This window comes from Strix aluco, chromosome 10 (genome assembly GCF_031877795.1).
Source record: "Strix aluco isolate bStrAlu1 chromosome 10, bStrAlu1.hap1, whole genome shotgun sequence".
NCBI classification, from domain to species: Eukaryota; Metazoa; Chordata; class Aves; order Strigiformes; family Strigidae; genus Strix; species Strix aluco.
The window spans coordinates 21,390,634-21,409,985 of NC_133940.1; the positions used below are offsets into that span (position 1 = coordinate 21,390,634).

The 19,352-nt window shown below is 44.0% G+C and overlaps 1 protein-coding gene across 6 annotated transcripts in view; it reads right to left on the reverse strand.

The window, feature by feature from the left end:
* Nucleotides 1-15,852: 15,852 nt before the first annotated feature.
* FGF13 (fibroblast growth factor 13) overlaps nucleotides 15,853-19,352 on the reverse strand; it is a 277,313-nt gene continuing 273,813 nt past the window's right edge. For all 6 annotated transcript variants that reach the window (XM_074834744.1, XM_074834746.1, XM_074834740.1 and 3 more), the window contains 2 exons: nucleotides 18,504-18,702; nucleotides 15,853-17,257 (listed from right to left, as the gene is read on the reverse strand). In XM_074834744.1, coding sequence (XP_074690845.1) covers nucleotides 17,121-17,257; nucleotides 18,504-18,702 — 336 coding nt within the window. In that variant the 3' untranslated portion in view covers nucleotides 15,853-17,120. The remainder of the gene's footprint in view (nucleotides 17,258-18,503; nucleotides 18,703-19,352) is intronic.

Below are 19,352 nucleotides of genomic sequence, written 5' to 3' on the forward strand. Positions count from 1 at the left end.
GATGCTGTTACAGAAGCACAAGGCCTTGCCTGCCATTAGCCAAGAAGAGATCTTTGGCAGAGGACAGGGGTGCTGCAAACACCTGCGAGCCTGGGCAGCACGTCAGGAGGGAGGGCAACCATGCCACCACGCCTCATGCCCTAAGCCAGAGCTGTGTGAAGCTGTCTCTGATGTTCCTCAGAAACAGAAGCCCTGTGTGGACGAAAGCCCTGCAACACACTTTCTGGGAAGTACAGACCTTCAGGTAATGCTACCCCTGAGTGTTCAGAATTCAAGGAACTGGCTAAAAATTATGCCTTTTTTCTGTGAGAAAGACAGCAGCAGTTCTACTTCATCTCCCATGTTCTGAGCCTCTAAAAGTGACTGACTTACAATGATTAATACTTCTTTTCTGCAGAACTTTATCGGTAATGAATCTTTTTATGTAAAAGAAAGAAAAAGCAGAATTTTTCCTGGGGCATATCCCAGGATCAGGATCTATTGGGTAAATTGCCAAATCATTCTGAGATTTGAATTAAAAAGCACAGCGTTAGCTATCCCAAAGACTAATACTGTAACTCCATTGCTTGTGCATTGCTTGATTAATCAGCAACCATAATTAAGCCTTCAGAGTGGGGGTTTGCATGAAGATCTTGGAGAAAAGCTTTGCAGCATCCTCCTGCAGCATGGACGGGTCCTGCACCACCTCCCGGAGCAGGCTGGCTGCTGGAGGAGGGGCGGGCTTCCCTGTTATTTCTAATTATTTCATTCACTCAGTGACCTTGGCCCCTGTAGGATGTTTTGAGGCAGCAGGATGCTCCTTTCTCTGGGTGCTGAGGCTGTACCTCTTTCTGGTCTTTTCACTCCTGTTCCACCTTGCACAGGGCTGCTGATGCCCAGCCCAGAGGGGAGCATCATCTGCAACATGTGCAGAGAAAACCCATTTCTCCTTGTCCCCACCAGCCCCCAGGCACTGGCCGAATCATTTTCCTCCCGTTTGTTTTTCCTCAGAGCCCGTGGGGTGAGGCAGGGGAGAGGCAGGGAGCCATCCCTGCATTTTCAAAGCACTGGTGCGATTCCTGCCATCCGACTAGTGCGGATGTGATGGGAATGAGAATCGCCGAGCTCTGTCCTCACGCAGCGCTTTGTAAATGAATCGCTTTGATCTCAGGCGGATTTCCCTGTGCTATTTTTAGATGCGGTGAGGATAACCGAGGGATGTCGATTCTAATGCAGACAGAAAGCAGTTTCAGATGCAGTTTTCCTCCTGGGGCAGGAGAGAAGAGCAGAAGGAGGAAAACAAGGCAATCTCCACCAGCATTTCTAAGTCTTCTGGAACAGGCAGAGATAGGTCACTAAGCCCTTGAGGCTAGAGAGGGATGTTCCCCAAATACAAAATTCACTAGGTATCTGATAATTCTCCTTATGTTTCTCCTTGCTGCCTTTTGTGTAACTCACCACTCTGCTACAGCACAGAGTCAGGACCTGTGATTAAATTCATCTTTGTTGTGTTGTGGATACATTTATAAGGGATTGATAATAGTTACCCTTTGATTTAAAAATAATTGAAAAGTCTCTTGCTTTCCCTGCTTAAAGGACATATGTGGAGGTCTCAGATTGCTCGGTTTTGATAATGCCAATTCCTGCTTTCCATTTCACCTTCAAAAATAATAAAAAACTTAAGCAAAGCAACAAAGAGATAAACATCAAGACTTTCTTCTGTAGTGGCATGGGGGTGTGTGCATGTGTGCACGCAGGCTGCTGAGAAGAGCAAAAGCGAGAACCTGTTTACAGTGAAAAAGCTCTTCCGAAGGGTTTTTTTCTTCTCCCATCTCCCGTTGCTGGGGAAACCGCCATCCCCGACTCGGAGCAGCTGACTCACCCAGCCCGGTCCTTCGCCGCACGCATCGCGCCTTGAGCTACAGCACGGGAACAAAGGAAATACAGACTTCAGCAGTTCAACTTGAAATACATAAAATCTCCTTTCCCAGTGTCTCCAGGACACGACTGGTGACAGCTGGCTGTAAGCAGTCTCCAGAGGTTGTAAAAAAGGCATGGGAGAGGCTTTTTTTTGGTGCCCCAGGGAAGGAGGCAGTGCTACCTGGAGCGATGTGGGTCCCAAGACCTGGGACAGGGTGAATCCACAGGGAAACCCATAGCTACAAAGGTTGCTGAAGCTGATGGAGAAAACCGCTTCCATTGGGCTTACTCACTTCCTACTTTTCCATAAATATTCATAGGAACACGAATGAGCCCTCTTCCCCTGCTCCCTCACCCCCTGTGTTTGCCTCTTTCGGAGCAGAGTTCAGTGCTGCCCAGCTGTGAGCTCTGGGGCTTGTAATGAGCATTTTTTAAAATTTTTATTTTTAATTGTGATGCCCACGGTGCCTGTGGCTAGAGGATGGCTTTCCATGGCTAAATGCAATGGTGCAATGAACTTGGTGGTCTGTTAGCATAAATCAAGATGCTAATATACTTAGGTTTATAAATCCTGAACCATGAGCTTAAAAGTCAGAAGCTTAAAAATAAGAAAGTTAGGATCTACTTGGGTTTTGCAATGTGTTTACTACTGTCTACTACTGTTTTATTCAGCTTTTCTCCTCTGTCTTGAGAGCTAGAATTTTAACTGCTACTTTGGTGCTTCTGGTTTTCATGTTTTCTTTTTATCCAGTGCCATAGATTTGGGGAGGGGGACCCAGGGAATGTGATGAGACTGCAGGAGAGTAGTGAACACAGCAGGACCAGCAGCAGCCAGAAATTAAGCTTAGCAGGTTGTTGTCAGGCTGGTGTGTTTGGCTCCTGGCCTTGGCAAGCTTTGAAAAACTGAGCAATATCTGGAAATATCCCCCACTCAGGTTTTGGGGCAGCCTGTGATGCACAGATGTTTCTGACATCTGCATCTGAGAGCAGAGCCCTGATGTTCCAGTTGTTGAGGTCTGAGACAGAGACAGCGCAAGACTTCCAGTTCTTTAAACACAACCTTTCCCTCCACTTATCTGTTCTTTCCAACACTGGAGTACAACCTACTTCTTCAGGTTAAGTTAACCTAACAGCTGAAGCAAAAAGATTCAAGTTTGGAAAAAGAGCTCTGAACTTGGTGTCTCTTTAGTTACTAGAGCAAAAATGTGCATGGCCAGATGGCTCAGTTAAACACCCTTTCCCCCGCTCCTCTCTCCCCTCCCTGCCCCATGCACTGTGCCTGAGCAATCTTTCCAAAGCCTCTTCGGTACCCAGGATGTCCCTTCCTTGGCATCACTGGAGAAGTCTTTTCTCTCTCCAGGCAGTTCTTCACCGGCCTTAGTTAGTCCTGATGCCCCTCCACAGTGAAACATTCCCCTTTTGTTCACTTCTCCTGCGTTAAGCTTGCTTTTTTCTGCAGGAGTCCCTCTGGGTTTCATGCTATCAGTAACACTGCCCTCGCTTTGTTCTCCAGCCCAGAGAAAGCCCGTTCCTGTGAATCTGCTGTCTCGGAGAAAACGGAGCTGTGGGCTGAGCACTTCATCCTTTGTTCACCCCAGACAAGTGCTGTTCAGGTGCTTGGGGTCAGGTCCTCCTCGTAGACAGACAAATGTTCTCTTGTTCTTTGCACACAGAGGAAGGAATATAATCAAAGAAAGTTGTAGTATCGACCCAGAGTTCAAAGTTGTGCTGGGACAGATCCCTGACACGCTGACCGCTGACTGTCCCAGCACCCTGTGCCTAACCAGTGCTCCCGCGTACCCGCTGCAGAGCCGCTGCTCAGCAGCTGTGATGGTGTTGCATTTTGCAAGTATGATGTGGAAGGAGAGACCCGCTTGGGGAGGACAGAAATCCACCCACATGAGCAGAGCAAAAAATTTTGCTCTGCAGGCTTAAATTTTGCACCTTCAAGATTAAATTGGAATTTTGCGCCTGCAAACTGAAGGCTTCTGTCTCTTCACTGGTTCTTGCCAAGTCCTGTTCAGGTAGCTGTGAGGGTGCGTGGGGCAGGCACATCATCCCTACAGCTCCCGGCAGCTCCAGCCACCCCCTCACCCACACAGCCCCATCTCTGACTTCTTCCCTCCAACTCCCCACATCTCAGCCCAGTTTTTTACTGTGTATAGAACAACATACCACTGCTTGCTCTGCTTTGGAAGGCAGATTTGGTTTTTTTCCCTGAGTTTCTTGGCAAGGTGCATTAGCTGCACTGAGCCATGTGTGACCTGCTGATCTGGGGCCGGAACCCCTGCTTGCACAAGAATCTTTTGCCGCAGCTCAGCGTCATCTGCAGCACACAGTGAAGTGACTGGATGCAACTGGGGAGCTGCCAGAAGTTGGGGCAGGAGAAGAGTGTTTTTAGCTCAAATAACAAAGCAACATTTCAAACCTAGTCATAAGCCAATGCTGGGTTTTCGCAACAGAAATTTGGATTTAGAGGGTGGACTGTCTCCTGAATCCTAAAACCCATTTCCTGGTGAATTCTTAATTTTGCAAGTAGGTCACGCCTGCTTTCTCCCTTTGGGTATAGTGGAGACTTGACAGGGCTAAATAATAACTCTTATATCTCTGCTCTTTGATGTTAGATGTCACTAAGTTGTTCTCTGCCATCCGATTTTCATTTCTTCTCTTCAGTTCCTGTAAAAATGTGCTGAACACACAAGTTAATGAAGGATAAGACATTTCTAGGTCCCACCAATTTCTGTAGCACGTGGTCCCTCCCTCACCACCAGCATGACCCATCACGTTGGCCTGCCATGGGAGAGAGGCTGGAAGGACCACAATGTCCCATGAAGTCACAGGGCACCCAAAGCTTGTCTTTAAGCTTGAGTTTCAGTGGTCAATGCCCCAGCCTGACATCCCTCTGCCTGTTGAAGAAGCCAGGATATGTGGACATGCCCAGGTATTTAGGAAGAGCATCTCTGTGGGGCATGGAGGCCATCTCCAGCTTCCCTGGTGCTGCTGGGCACAGAGGCTGTGTTAATGCCATTGGTGCTTCCAAATCCACCATACAATGCCAGTACAATTTCTTACACTTGTATTTTACCTATATGCTTTCAGCTGAGTCTCTGTCACAGAGGTTTCAGTTTCCACAGGGAGCCTTTTAAAGACCTTGCCCTAATTATGAAGCAATTCCAGTGACATTTTAAATTATGGGTGAGTTTTACATAACTCTTTTGATACGTGTTGTTATGACATGTAAAATTTTATCTTTGCCAGATGCAGTGAATTATGTAAGATCTTTGTTTTGCATTTGTCAAGATAATTTGAACCATTGCACATTTCAAAGGACCCAGTCCTGCACGCAGCTGTGATAGTACAGATAAGCTTCATAAACTTTATCAAATATCTGTTAAATTATATAAGCTAACAGACAAGTTTACATGACAGTGTTCAAACTGCAAAGTCAAGCATGCGACGAGCAGGAAAAGTCTTATCCTGAAATGCAGCCCCTTTCCTGGGCTTCCAGTGATGGCTCATTATATGATCAAATGCTGTTTTTCCATAGGGGCCCTGCCTCAGTCGCTGAGCAGACTGCCTGATGCAAATCAGTGGGCAGCAATTCAAAAATCTGTTTTCTTCCCGTCATTCAGTGTGTGGCCCCAGCCCTTGTTTACTGCATACTGCTCAGCCTTGCTGTAAAGATGAAATACTGTTTCCGCTTGGGTTTTTTCCGTGACACTCATTACTCTAGTCGTGTTTGTTTATTTCACATGCAAACTATTAATTAATTTGTCTCTGTGAAGCCCAGTAAGGCAGGGGAGAAACATTATCACTTTATAGATAAGGAACAGAGACACAGAAAGATTCAGTCAAGAATGTCAATTAATTTGGGATGTTCAACTTGAGATGCTCAAGAGCTGATATCTCCGTGCACATATGATTTATTTCCTTGCTTTAGTGCCGCTGTGTCTTTAGGCACCGTCAGGGCGGGACTGCAGCGGGCAGCTGCTGCCTGAGCAGGGAGGCTGCCCAAAGCGCTTCCCAGGGCACAAGGCAAGAAACAGCAGCCAGATGGAGACGAAGGGAGGAGGGTGGCAGGATACATGCAACGTCTTCTTGGCCAGGATTTACACAGGCCTGATGATAAGGGGAATTTTAAAGCAAGTGACTGGAGGAAAACGGTGATGTGACTTTGTGGGTGCTTTCTTGCCATTTGTTTGTCCCGTATCTGTTCAGGCACCAGTTCACAGACTGCGGCCTGTTACTGGTCATCACATCCATCACTAAAGGAGTCCAGCACACTGTGCAGATATCCTGCAGCCTGGTCAAAAGAGGAGAAAAATCATCCTCTCCTTCTCTCACTTGGACTGCAGCATACAGCAGTAATGCAAATGAGGACTTGTATCATGCAGGAAAGCACAGGCAGCCACAGGAACCCAGCTGCAGGGTCCATGTTGAGCTCACCAGCCTCCTTGGCTTTCTTTAGACCATAATTTGCCAGCTCCCAGCCCATAAATGAGATACCTGAGAATGACTGCAGAAACTTTCACTTGTCCAAGTTCCAGGAGTATTTATGTAATTTAATCAATAAATTGCATTGATTTATTTGCTCTAAGTAACTCCTTGGGATCTGGATAATAGATAAGGGTGTGCATGGTGCTGTACAAACACATCATAAATAAATGTAGCTTGCAAATCAATTGCCAGATATTAGTGATTAATCTTCTCATTGTAAAATAATGTGATGTCTGCCCATTATGGATTTTTTTTAAAAAAATCTGATCTAAGAGGTTTCAGAGTCATTTATTTCAGGAAGGCTGCCCTTTAAGCCAGATCTTACACTTTTTAAAAGGTCATGGGGTTTAAATATCATGGTTACTTAGGAAGCACAGCTCCCTGAGTGGTTTGACAGCTGCCTTCATCAGAACAAATCAAGGTCCTGTTCAAATAAGTGCTCAGGCATTGAGGCTGAAGGCTGGGATCTTGCAGGGAATTTCACACTACTGTCCTCTTTCTTTGGCTGCTGATGCTGAATATATAAAGTACTGTAAAGGTTACCCCAAAACCCTGCCTACATTAACATGTGAAGAACAGCACAAGCATTTTCCTTCATCAAGTCACTGGCTGGTTTGTTTTCTGACATTAGTGAGAGAGCTGGGAACAATATAACGTGGTGTTTTACTACATTACATTTCATGCTAGTTTTATGCAGGCAAAGACAAATCTCTCTGACCAGAGTTAGGTATAATTCCAGCTATGGTCAGCCCAATAAACCCCTTTCCCAGGCAGCTGAGCCAGACTAGACCTTAGCCATCAGATCTATTGCCCAACCTCAGTGCTTCCAAACTGGGCACTGTTGAACTGACTTCCACTGTCATTCATCCCCATGATGCATTATTATAAAGCAAGGAGAAAATTCTTATTCTGTATCTGCTAATCAGGTTTTCTGAAAGAGGACAGACTTTCTTGTGTCTTTACCTTCCTTATCCTCTCTTAGCATGTGCAGTGCAGCAAGGCAGGGCCACGTGCTCCAGAGGGCTCACAGTCATCTGCAGTTTGAGTGTTCCACACAGTGGTTCAATATTTTTTTTTTTTTTTAATAGAAAAAAGAGCTTTTAAAGTAATTTATGTGCAATTCTTTTTCATGCCTACAATGTCTTTCTTTTGCTCTTTTCTCGTGCTCTTTTTCACGGTCTTTTAGGCATGCATCACTATTTTATAGCCCAGTATTCACTTTTAAAAACTATTTGGATTAGGATGTTTTTGCTCTAAGAGTATTAATGGGACAAGGGAATGTACATATTTGCTGCTAAACTTTTAGTTGATTCTACTGACAAATTCACAGTGACAGCCTGAAGTCCACTTGGACACAGATGAGGTATTTGGCAGAGCGCTGTTATCCATTGCATATGTGAACTAACACAAACCATCTGATTACAAATTTGGCTTACAAATCAATTTTCTTGTGGTTATAGAGCAATAACATGGTTTTGCCCAAGGTTCAGATGATAAATAAAACTGGTTAAAGCCACTGCTGCTCTGCCACTTGCCCTGGGCCTCTTTGTTCCAGGATGCAATGTGCTTGGGCTTGATGAGCTCATTCATTTTGTTGACCTTTCTGTAACTACAGTGATTTGTCCTCTTGGAGACATTTTGAAGGAGGTGACTTACCCTGTGCTCTGGGCAATCAGAGCAGAGATTGGCCTCGGTGGTTCAGAACCAGATGGCTGGAAGTTTTATTGACATTTAATGAAGACTTTTGGTACTAAGACGAAAGCCTAGATCTGTAGGCAGCCTAACTTTCAGTAACTTCTTCTCCACTTTTGAGTCATCATTAATACCATCCCACTCAGCGGTTATTCCTAGGCCTACTCTCTCTTCCCAGCACTTTTTTGCACATATACTTTTATGCACATTTCCTTTAACGCTGCTGGCGATTAACCTTCCCCTCCTCTTATCTCATCTTACCTAGCAAGTTTCATCCAACTCTGTAATATTTATCAGCTGCTTAAACACTTCTGCATTTCCATGGCAGTTTTCAAAGACTTATGATCTTTGTGCAGCTTTTTGTGAAGTTTTAGCAGCTGCTTCCCCTTCCTGCTGCTGTGTTGGTCAAGAGACTGGAGTCTGCTTTCCTCTTTCATGCTGTTGCTGAGCAATTCTTCACCATTGCACTTCACCCTGACTGATCAAAGCCTTTCCCACTGCAAACTTTGATCAAGAAGGAAAAGACTTCTAGCAAAGCATCGGTCCCTTCCTTCTCACTGTATAAGGTGGGTCAGCCAGTACCAAGGGGAATATGGGGCTTGTGAAAGTGCTTGCATGAACAAGGCTAGCAGGGTTTTAATCTCCTAAACATTTTACAGTTTACTGCCTTGGCAAGGTGGATTGCTGTGTGCTCTAAGCCCACTTCACACCACGAGGCGTTCCTTGAGCTTGTTGGTGCTGACCCCATTCTCACCAGTTCAGGCTGTTTGCCAGGGAGCTCTTCTACGACAAACATGAGCTGCTATATATACATAGACCTATCTATCTGTATCTGTCTGTCTATCTATCTATATTACATATAAAAAATGTATATATGTATGTATTTTTATGTGTGTGTATATATGTGTGTGTGTATCTCTCATATGTGTTTGTGTATGTGTATGTAATGCATTTTCCTTCTTGGCAGAATTTAAACTCCGAGTGGGCTGTTGTCTGTCTGATGTGGAGCATGATGGAAGAATTCTGCCTTTGTCTTTGTTGAAAATGAAAACAATTTAGAGTTGGCTCAGTAACATGCCACAGAGAGATGTGCTGGGGGCCGGCTCTGCTGTGGGTGAGCAGCTGCCAAAGCTCTGCTGGAGCCAGATGTGTAACTGGGGATGTACAGCCCCTGCTCTGCAATGGGCATGTTGTCAGGGGCTGCGCTGAGGAGAAGGACCCTCAGCAAATGGACCTCCAGTGGGGAAACACTGATGAGACGCTGGCTTTACATGACAGCAGGGATACCATGGAACTGCCATGGGAGGTTGACACATGCCTGGTCTCCACACTGTGCATCTTGAATGTTGATTAAATTTGCAGAAAAGGCTACAACAGGACCAAGCATTAGTGACCAAGAAGGTGAGACCGGGGATGTGTTCATAGGTTGAGCCTTAGGGATCATCCAAGCAGAAGAGGACACTGGCTGGTAAGAGCAGCATCTATATTCCTGACTGGTTTATGATTTCCTTTGCTTTCTCTTTGTTTTGCTCAGTCTAGCCTGATTAAGTGATCATAAGATCTGCTGATTGAAACTTCCTAGAAAACCTTATTGTGTTATCTAATCTAATGCAAAACCTTTGTATTATTTAATGCAAATTAATATTTTCATGAACATCTCTGTAAGCAGGTGGGTTCCCAAATGTTGCCACTCCTTCCTAAGGCAATAATTGTTCTTTTAAATGAAGAAAGTTAAAAAGCCACCCCTTTAAACAACAACAAAAGTTCTGCTTTTGCTTAACAAGGAAAGAAGTTTAATTTTTAAAGATTGCTCTGTATTATTAACTTGCTTAATTATCAGAAGGGATGGTTGGATGAGCAGACAATTAAAATAAGGAGAAGCTCAGAAGGAAAAGTTCATCAGTGCATTAGACAGACAATGGGGGAAAGTAAAACTATTTCAAGTACCATTTGAAGGAAACCATTTGGGAAGGGAATGGGATTAATTAAGTTTTGATCCAGTTAATTTTGTTATCTAAAAATATTTCATAGATTAACACTGTAACATACTTAGGCATGAGGTAATGTCTGAGTTCCTTCAGCAATGGGGTGAATAGCTGGTCTAGATAAAGGTACTTCAAATCAGCATGGGACTCCAGACTTACGGGAGTCCGTGGTGTACTCTGCAACCAAGATCAGGATCAGGCCTTGAGCCAGCCACAACAGAGGAATCTGAACTGTGCCATATTATTTTGCTGTACTGGTCGTGAGTCAGGGTGTGAGCCGAGTCCTGCTAAACTCAGTGAGTGGCAGTAGTTTTGTCGCCTCTCATGGAGAATGCGTCCTGCCCTCTGATCCTTAGGTTCCATCCCCTCCTTCACCTTTCTTTACTGGCCTTGTCCTTTTCATTGTAAGCAAACTTCTACTTCATCACTCTAAAACATCTTTTGTAGAGCTAAACAGTGACCTGGAGGAACATGCGGTGAAGCCACTGTCACCAGAAACACCCTTGAAGAGAAGTAATTTTCCTTCTGACATTTTATTCTCATTACCCCTTCCATGGAGCATGTGTGTGTGCAGCACCAGGGATGCTCCAATGTCCTGTGGAGGATTTCTGAGTACAACACTAATTCATGTAAACTCTTTCTACCTTTTCTTCTTCCTGTTCCTCATGAGAGGGTGTCTGAAAACCTTTCCTTCCAGAGATTAGTGTCCCTGAGATTTTGTTTGTAGGGCTGATCCTGAGCTCACAGTAGGAAAAAGAGAAGACAGTTTTCACTGACTTTGGTTCCCTGACTTTGAGAAAACCTCACTGTTGTTAGCTTCAAAATATATATAGTATTGTTTGAAAACTCTAAGAGAGCTCTGAGTTCTTATCCATATGAAACGTCTGTTCTGCACAGGTTTGGACAATAGAGTCTGTGCCCCCACTCCAAGTGCAGGGCCCTGCTTTGTATAATGGGGTCCAATAACCGAATTAAATCAATACGCAAAGGAAAAGGAAAAGAATGATCTGCTCACCCCAGTTGGATAGGGCTTTTGTTTGTGCCTTAGTTTTCTTTAAGGTGTGGGTGGCGAATCATGACAAATTACTTTTCAGAGCTTTGCAGTCTCTTCACTAATGAATTAATTTTAACAGGCGCCAGCTATGGTCCTCCCAGTACTGCTGCTGCCACAGCAAGTGGCATTTTGTCATCAGTGCCTGAGCAGTTCTTTTCATTGGAAGGCTCCCCATATTCACCCAAGGCTCCCCTGGGAGTTCTGAGCTGAGATGTCTCCATGCAGGAGCAAAGACAGAGTGTAAAAGAACTGCCTGTCTGCTCTGTGTCCCCCAAAATATGCCATCGATAGCTCAGATCAGCCCTGATCAACATCTCAGCAAATCAACCAGCTCTGTGCACTACAGACACCAGGACGGGGACAAGTCTTCCTCCATATACAAATGTGATGACCCTTGGTGGAGGGTGGACCTGTGACCCTGTCCTCAACAAGTGGACATGCTCAGAAAAGGAGTGTGACAGACAATGTGCGATGCTGAGAAACCCATTGGAGATGAAAGCATTCATCCTGCCCTTCAGTTGTTGAATTTAGGTGAGAAATGCCAAATGTATGTGGGGAAAAAATTAGGCCTACAGGTGCTTGAAAGTAATATTCCATATGTGGTATTTAAGAATCTTAACCTCCAAATCATTAATAATGATGTTTGAAGGGAACCCTATAAACTGTCTTCCAGTTCCCGATGAGATGGAATAATTTATTACTTCAATTTCTCTGATTAATGTAAAACATGTTTCAAATTTGGATTTTTCCTTAATTTTTAAACTTCTTCGTGAGAGAAGCTGCAGAAGGGCAGGGTGATTGAGGGCCCCCCAGACTGGGGTGGCATGTTCCCAAAGCAGGGTAAGCTCTACTACTGGAGCTGATCAGCAATAAAAGCCATTATGCACCAGCAAACCCAGCTTGTTTCAGGACCCCGCTCTCCAAAAGGCAGGAAGCTCAGTGCCAGCTGGCCAGGAAAGGGCAGGATCCTACAGCTCTGCTCACTCATACCAGGGAAGAGAAGTTCTTAAAAATTTACCCCATGAATTGGAAATTCTAAGTTGTCAAGAACATCTTCCCAAAAAAGAGCCGAAAAAAGCCCAAAGCTGGTGTTATTCTGGGTAAATTGCATGATAGGGCTTTTTCCTAAGAAACCAATTTATTTTAAATAGGCTTTCTACTATTCTTTTACGTCATTTTTTCAGAGCCAAAGTCATCAAAAACCATGGTGGTTTTTGTCTTGGTCTTTTACTATGTTGGAAACTGAGCTCCAATATTTAGAGTAGCCATTCCCTGAGCTGGTAAAACACATCACACTTTCTGTGCCCTCCATGGACCATGTTGAGGCTGCAGCAAACTGAAGGATCCATCTGTGATGGTCTTGTCTTGACTACTCAGCTTTCCCCTCTCTGGTTCAGTAAGACATAGGAAAAGGATAATGTTGATACAGAATAGTCTATATCCCAAGGAAAGCTAAGCAATGGTGTAGTGCATCGGTGGTGGGGTGGAGACCCCTTAAATATCTGCAGTGATAAAAATCAGAGTCCAGACAAGAGGGAGTCTGTTTTAGAGAGAATTATTTATTAGAAGATAGGAAGTTGTTACGTACAGATTCTGTCCTGCAAAAGTGTCCTGGTCACGGATATGTCAGGGAGACATTTAAACCCGTTAGAGCTGGCTCTGGTCTCCACGCAGAGATACTCAAGACACAGCAGAGCTCTGCCAGACCCGTCTTTCATGCTGGTGCTCAGCTGGGGAGAGGCCTGGCGTACCACAGCATCCCTGAGCTCGTTACACCGTCTTTATCCCACTGGAAAATCTGGCCTGTGGGCTGGAAACCAATGGTGGGGACACCAGACGGTGCTGCAGAAGGGGCACCATTCTTCCCTGGAGTAACTTGGGAGATATTTTCCCCAAGTAGGGAATTGTCTTCCATTGTGCCAGCGATGAACATGGCTGAGCAAGTGACTACAGAGATACAACCATGCTATGAGGTAGCATGAGGTAAATTAAAAGAAAAAAGGAAAAGAAAAAGGAAAGATCTCTGTGATACAGAGAAGAGGTCTTCCACCCTCCCTCACCCCAAAACCAGGCCAAGGGGGCAATGCTTGAGCCCCCTGCAGAGACCTCCAAGAAAGCAGCTCTGCCAGGTGGATCACAAAAAGGCAGCAATTTTGCCTCATAATAATTGTGCTCCTAGCAGTATTTCTCCCAATTTCATGGGTGACCTGTTTTCTTTTGGGTTGGCAGGTAGTATTTGTCAGCCTTTCATAAGGTCTCTGCACAGCCCCTGTGGTGTCTCAGGGCTTTGCCAAGTGAAGCCCAGGTGCATCAGAAAGCTGCTGTGCTGGTGTTGCACCTCCTGAGCCAGCTCCAGGCCTGTGGGCAGAATTGCTGGAGAGGCAGGGACAAGAGAAATGGCAGCTGAAACGCATCAGCCATCACATTGGCAATAACAGAAGTGCCTGAGACCAAGCCTTCTGCAGATGGTTAGTGGCTCACAGCCAGTGGACGGCTTGGTTTCATGTCAACCCCTGGCCTTTGTCCTTATTCCAGGTGTGCAAAAAACTGTACTCTGCCACTGCGCATGCGGCAGAGCAAAGTGGGTTGACCAGTGGCTGTAAGTTTTCTTTTGATAGGCAACCATAAACATCTTTCCAAGATCTAGCAAATTTCTTAAACGACAGTATTATCCAGGAGTCATCTGTTTAACTTTCTAATTTATGGGTGCCGGAGTCTGGCTCCTTAGTCTGGTCCTCTGCTGAAGTCACATTCTTGTCTACCCAAGGCACTTTGCTGGCTGCATCAGAATATCACCTTCACTGTTGCAAAGGCACATTTAATTCTATTTCTCCTTATTAAATCCCAGTCTACGGCTCCAGAGGCTACATGTAAAACCCTGGACATAATCCCCCATTTTGTTCATAGTGTACATGAGCTTTTGTCTACTATCAGGACTCTGTCAAGAATATTGCCCTTTCTGTCCACAATAATCTGAAGGAAAAACTATTGTTGGAACAGGTTTGTCAGAAATTTAACATAATTTTCAGAAACAACTGTTTATGGCTCATCTATCACTGTATCTCTCTTCTCATCTCAATCCAAGAGTGGCCTTTGTTAGCTTGGTATATTAGAAACCTTTGAAACTAGTGACTTGGCAGTGAACGCTCACAGCTGATGCCAACGTCAATACAAAAGATGGGTCAGACTACAGACCTCAGAATGGACAATTTGTGAGATGAGAATTTTTCTTTCACTGCAGATGACCTTCAGGGTTGGAGGTACTGGGGATGGGGAATAACAGTAAGAGTGCAGCTATAAAGCAAAGCAGCAGACAATCAGTTATCTTTAGGACAGTAAATGCTCAGCATTGAACTAGCTTTGCTACAAATATGCCTATTTTTTAATGAGGTTTTATGTTCCTAAGACACTTGAACTCCTTTTTTGGAACATGCACCCCAATAAGTTTGATGTTTGGGGTTGAGAAGGTTAAGAGTAATGTCCCACAAGGGCATACCTCACTTAGTTGAAGGGAACAGATGCTCCAGATGCACCGAGTTATCAAAACTTCTGGAGCAATCATGGCCCCACCTTCAATTTTAAGGAATTCTACAGCATTGGTCGTGCTCCCACCTTCTTTGCCCTTTGGAAAGTGGCAAGCTGAGGAGCCCCAGGCCCGCTGAAGGACAGCAAGATAGTGGTATTTGGGGAAGGCAACACCCTAATCCAGTATTGGAGCTCAGCAAGGCAGAGCTCTTTGCCTGCTGTTTGCCACAACGCAACAAATCTGGGGATTTGATCTAAAACACCATCTCCTCCCCTCCTCTCTCAGCCCCAGCCTTAAAAGAAACCCATGTCCCAGCCTGGTCTGAGGTCTAATTCCAGCTTGGTCAAGTGGGAGGCACACAGGACAGACAGCAGAATACCTGATTTTAATTCAGGCTAATATTTATAGGTAGCTTTCTGCCTCCATTTCCATTATTCCCTTCCAGAACTGGTTCTTCAGCCACCCATGATGAAAACTTGTTCCTCCTAGGACTTCTTGGCACATCTTGATGAGTGAAGCTCACCTGTCAGAGCAGCCTGGATGTTGTAGATGAGAGAAGTTCTCACTGATGTTTTCAGAGAGAAAAGGCAGGAGAGAGGGCTGTTTTCTCTCCAGAGCATATACACAAAGGCAGGAAGCATGGGAGCCTTTTTCCTCAAGACCAGATAAAGCTGGCCCCGAAAGTGTACCTGCAGTGATGCACAGCAAATGCCAAGCATCCTCAAGGTGCCACCCTGGCACAAGCAGTGCTCAATTTACTGAATCTCTTTGGGACGCCCTGTACCGGGGGCTGTGGGAGGTGTGCTGTGAGGTAGCGCTACATGGCTGCACTAAGGGAAGTCTGACAGGGAGGGCAGACACAGAGAAGCTTGAGAAGCTCAAAGCAGAGGAGTGCAATTCACTGGGGCTCCAGCAGCATGTGGCAGAGGGGCCGTTACCAAGACTTTGTGGCACTTAATCATCACTATGTTTTGAGTATCTCGGCTGGGCATGTAAGACCAGATCTAACAATATCCAAAAGAAAGAACATGTTCTCATTTGAATAGTGTATGGCATTACAGGGGAATAACCCATTACATAGAAGGATCTTGAACATTAATTACAGTATCTTTTATAACTTTATAATTTAACCGCCAACCCTTTCCCTTGAAATTAATCACAGGTGTACATCATATAATCAAACAAGCTTTTTTAAAAAGTACATCTTAATATAAATAGTTTATTCAGTGCATGGTTGTGTATACAACAAATAATAAACAACTCTTTTGTACAAGGCAGAAAGCTGCCTGTACAGAACTATGTCAGTTTTGGAGCACAGAATCCAACGATGATTAATGCACAAAATCTTACACATCATGCAACTCTATGCCAATATTCCAACTTTCTCCCATGCAACAGACATGATGACCTAAATGGAAACCTAACTACATTTTTTAAACAATTGTTTCCAATAGCATGTATAAGTATATGTTGTTTAGGGGTAACCTGTCCTAACGCTTCCTCCTACACAATATTCACGTGCCCGTTACAGTGAAAGAAGGACTTTTACAAATAAGACGTTTCTTATAAAAAAATTAAGTCACCTTAATTCCACAGTTTCTGTCTTTAGAAAAGAAGCCACAACAATAGTTTAACATGACACACAAAATGGAATTAAGAGAAATCTACACTGGAGGATAATTTTATCCCTTTCTGTTAACTTCCACTTGGGATAACAAAGCAACTCAATTCCTACAGACTGGGGTTAGCACAAGAACTTTACCAGAAACTACAAATCTATAAAAATTTATATTTCATTGTGTTTAAAACCACAAGAACACTGTTTGCTTGAGCCTGAGACACCAACTCTCAGTTCCAACCCTGAATTTTTAATTATTTTTTAAAGACATATCTTTAAAGACCCATTGGAGTTCAGAAATCAAAAAGTTGCACTATTCCAAATTAAAGGATACATTTTTTATCAAGCCTTAGATATAAAACGGTAAGCCAAGGAAACAACAGAGTTTACATATTTGTTTTTTGTTTGCCCCTATAAAACATACAAGCATTAAAATTTCCTTTGAAGAGCAAAAGTGGTCTTTTTCTGAGTTGGAAAGCAAATTCTTATCAGCAGTGAATGCTGTGAAATGTTTTTGTTTCGTATTCCACAAAGCATAGGAGAGAGAGAGAAAGAGAGAGAGAAAAAGAGAGAGAGAGAAAGAGCTGGACATTTCTTCTCCGAGATTTATTCCGCAGTTATGTTTGCTGGCTATCCAAGTGCCTTGTGATATGCACAAGCATATTCTACATTATTGGGGTATATCCTCTGACAACCAGTAGATCTAATGGCTGATAAACGAGTGACCTATGCAAGTTCGGTGGCTTGTCCTGGGCAATTGAACGTTTGGATGAAAGACTGCTAGTAAGAATTCAACTGCATCCAGAGGTAAGGTTCTGTTTAGAGAGCACTTGGCTTGCCTGAACCTGGCTACGTTGACTCGTTTTGGCTCATGGATTTACCCCCATTTAGCACTCCTGAAACACTTCTGCTCTTTGTTGGGGTCCCACTTCCAGATCTTGAGAACTCTGTGAGATCGTGGAGAGAAGGTTCTTTGTACATGGCCACTGCAAAGCAAAAGAGAGGCAGCATGTCAGCACGCGTTACGGACTACTCAGTCTGTTGGTGCAAAGTCCAGCTGCGAAACAGGATTTTTCATTCAGCGATATGCAATGTAAGGAGTGAATGAAAGAAATATGGCAAGGAGACCTCTTCCACTTCAAACACTCCCCAAGAACCTCTGAGGTCCTCCTCAAGCGAATGACATTTTAGAGAAGGGAAAAACCACAGCTCCCTCCCCCTCCCAGTTAAATCACCCACCTACCCACTGCACTTACAAAACTCTGCAAGATAGACCTAACCTGATATAAATCAACATTTCCCTATTAATGGTGAAGTAGCACTGTTGACAGCTGTGATTTGACCTGTTACTCATATACGTAGCCTAAGTAGGTGGGTGTGAAAATGGATTTTCAGTCTTCTGTTTCCTTTGTTTTCACACACATTAGAAGTGAGGATCAACCTTGACATCGGTTGCCTAACACCTAGTCCTAAATGTAGACTGCCAAATTAGTCCAGCATCTACCCAGGGCTACACACCTTTGAAATATCCTCTCTGATTTCAAAATGACACTGCCTTAAAAGGCTACCGAAGAACATAACCCAGAAGTAGAAAGCTTCATTCCTCTTAAGGAAGGAACATATATAAGCTAGTTCTAGAGAAAAGGAGCACCTCCATACATTGACTGAGGTCAAAGAGGGCTCCAAAGAGGGCCAAGTCTGACCACAGTCCTGATTCACATCCTTCAGTTAACTAGGATGACTCTATGTCCTGGCTTTAAATACACAGTGGCATATGGATGCCACATGCATTATTACCTTTAATGTCATATGCTGATGCCACATTAATTGCGGTTTAATAAGCACTGCACATTAGAGCTTTATCCCAGGCAAAAATAGACAAACATCCTGTAACATAAAGCACAGATTGACAAGCTATACAGCAAGTCGCTAACGGCCTGTGAGCAGATGTTTGGGCCATTCCAGGCAGAACCTGTGTTACCTATAATGGAGACAGTGTGGACTTTGGGCACAAAGGAACTAATATGTATATTTGGTTAGATTAGAGAAATGCAGAGTTAACATAGAGAAACCTAAAAAAGGCAGCTTTGGTTAGATTAACAATGTGTTACAGAACATTATACTCCTGTTATTTAAGTAGCTGAACCCTTCAAATATGTATGCACAGCAATTAAACATCTCTGACACAAGATAATGTCAGTTCAGGTAGATGGAGCAAACCCAAGCCATTACCTTTTAATGGTTTTGGAAGAAAGTGTGCTGCAGGTTTATTTTTCTTCACGTGGTTTCCTTTCATTATTTCTCCTTCTTTGTTAAGACCCAAATACCAACCCCGGCCAGACTGTTGCTGTCTGTAGATCATTGAAGAATACGTCACATAGTAGTTTTCAAATACTGATTCTTTGAACTTGCATTCAGGTGTAAAATGTTCCTGTAAGAAAGTAACAGATCAATATGTGCAGCGTTGAATCTCACATCAGTTAATGAAAAAGCATCCAATATTCATTGCTTTCCCAATGGTTAAAAGACATACCTCTCATCCTCCACTATCCAATTATGAAACATGGGCCCTAAAAGTATTAACAAAAGAGTAACACAATTTGAAACCCGTGAAATGGTGCTGTGAGCAGCTCAAAGCAGCGTAATAAAATCTTTTTGAACAATGAGTAAAAAGTGTAAGTGAAGACTTATTGATTGATGCAACTAATGGATATTAGGCAGACACAGCCCTGATGTCAACCCCAAGGGACCAGCTGTGGTCCAGCCCCACAGGCGAGAATTGAGGCCACATAATGCCTCTGTGCATTAACTGCTAGCCTTAACGGCTTGTGAGGAAAGTGCAATGAAAATTCAAAGCCAAGATGCCATGAGTAAACGGTTGTCTCTTACTAGCCCAGCGATATTAAGTTAGCCTGTAGCAGCTGCCTCTTTGGCCTAATCTATGCTCTTTCTCTGCCTGGCATATCATCCACTGAAAGCTCAGCTGTCAGAGACCCACTGCAGACATTAGCCTCTGCTCTGGCACTGTACCACAGCTGAAAGCCTGTAGAATCAAGCTTTAGTCTTCAAGTTGAATTGCAC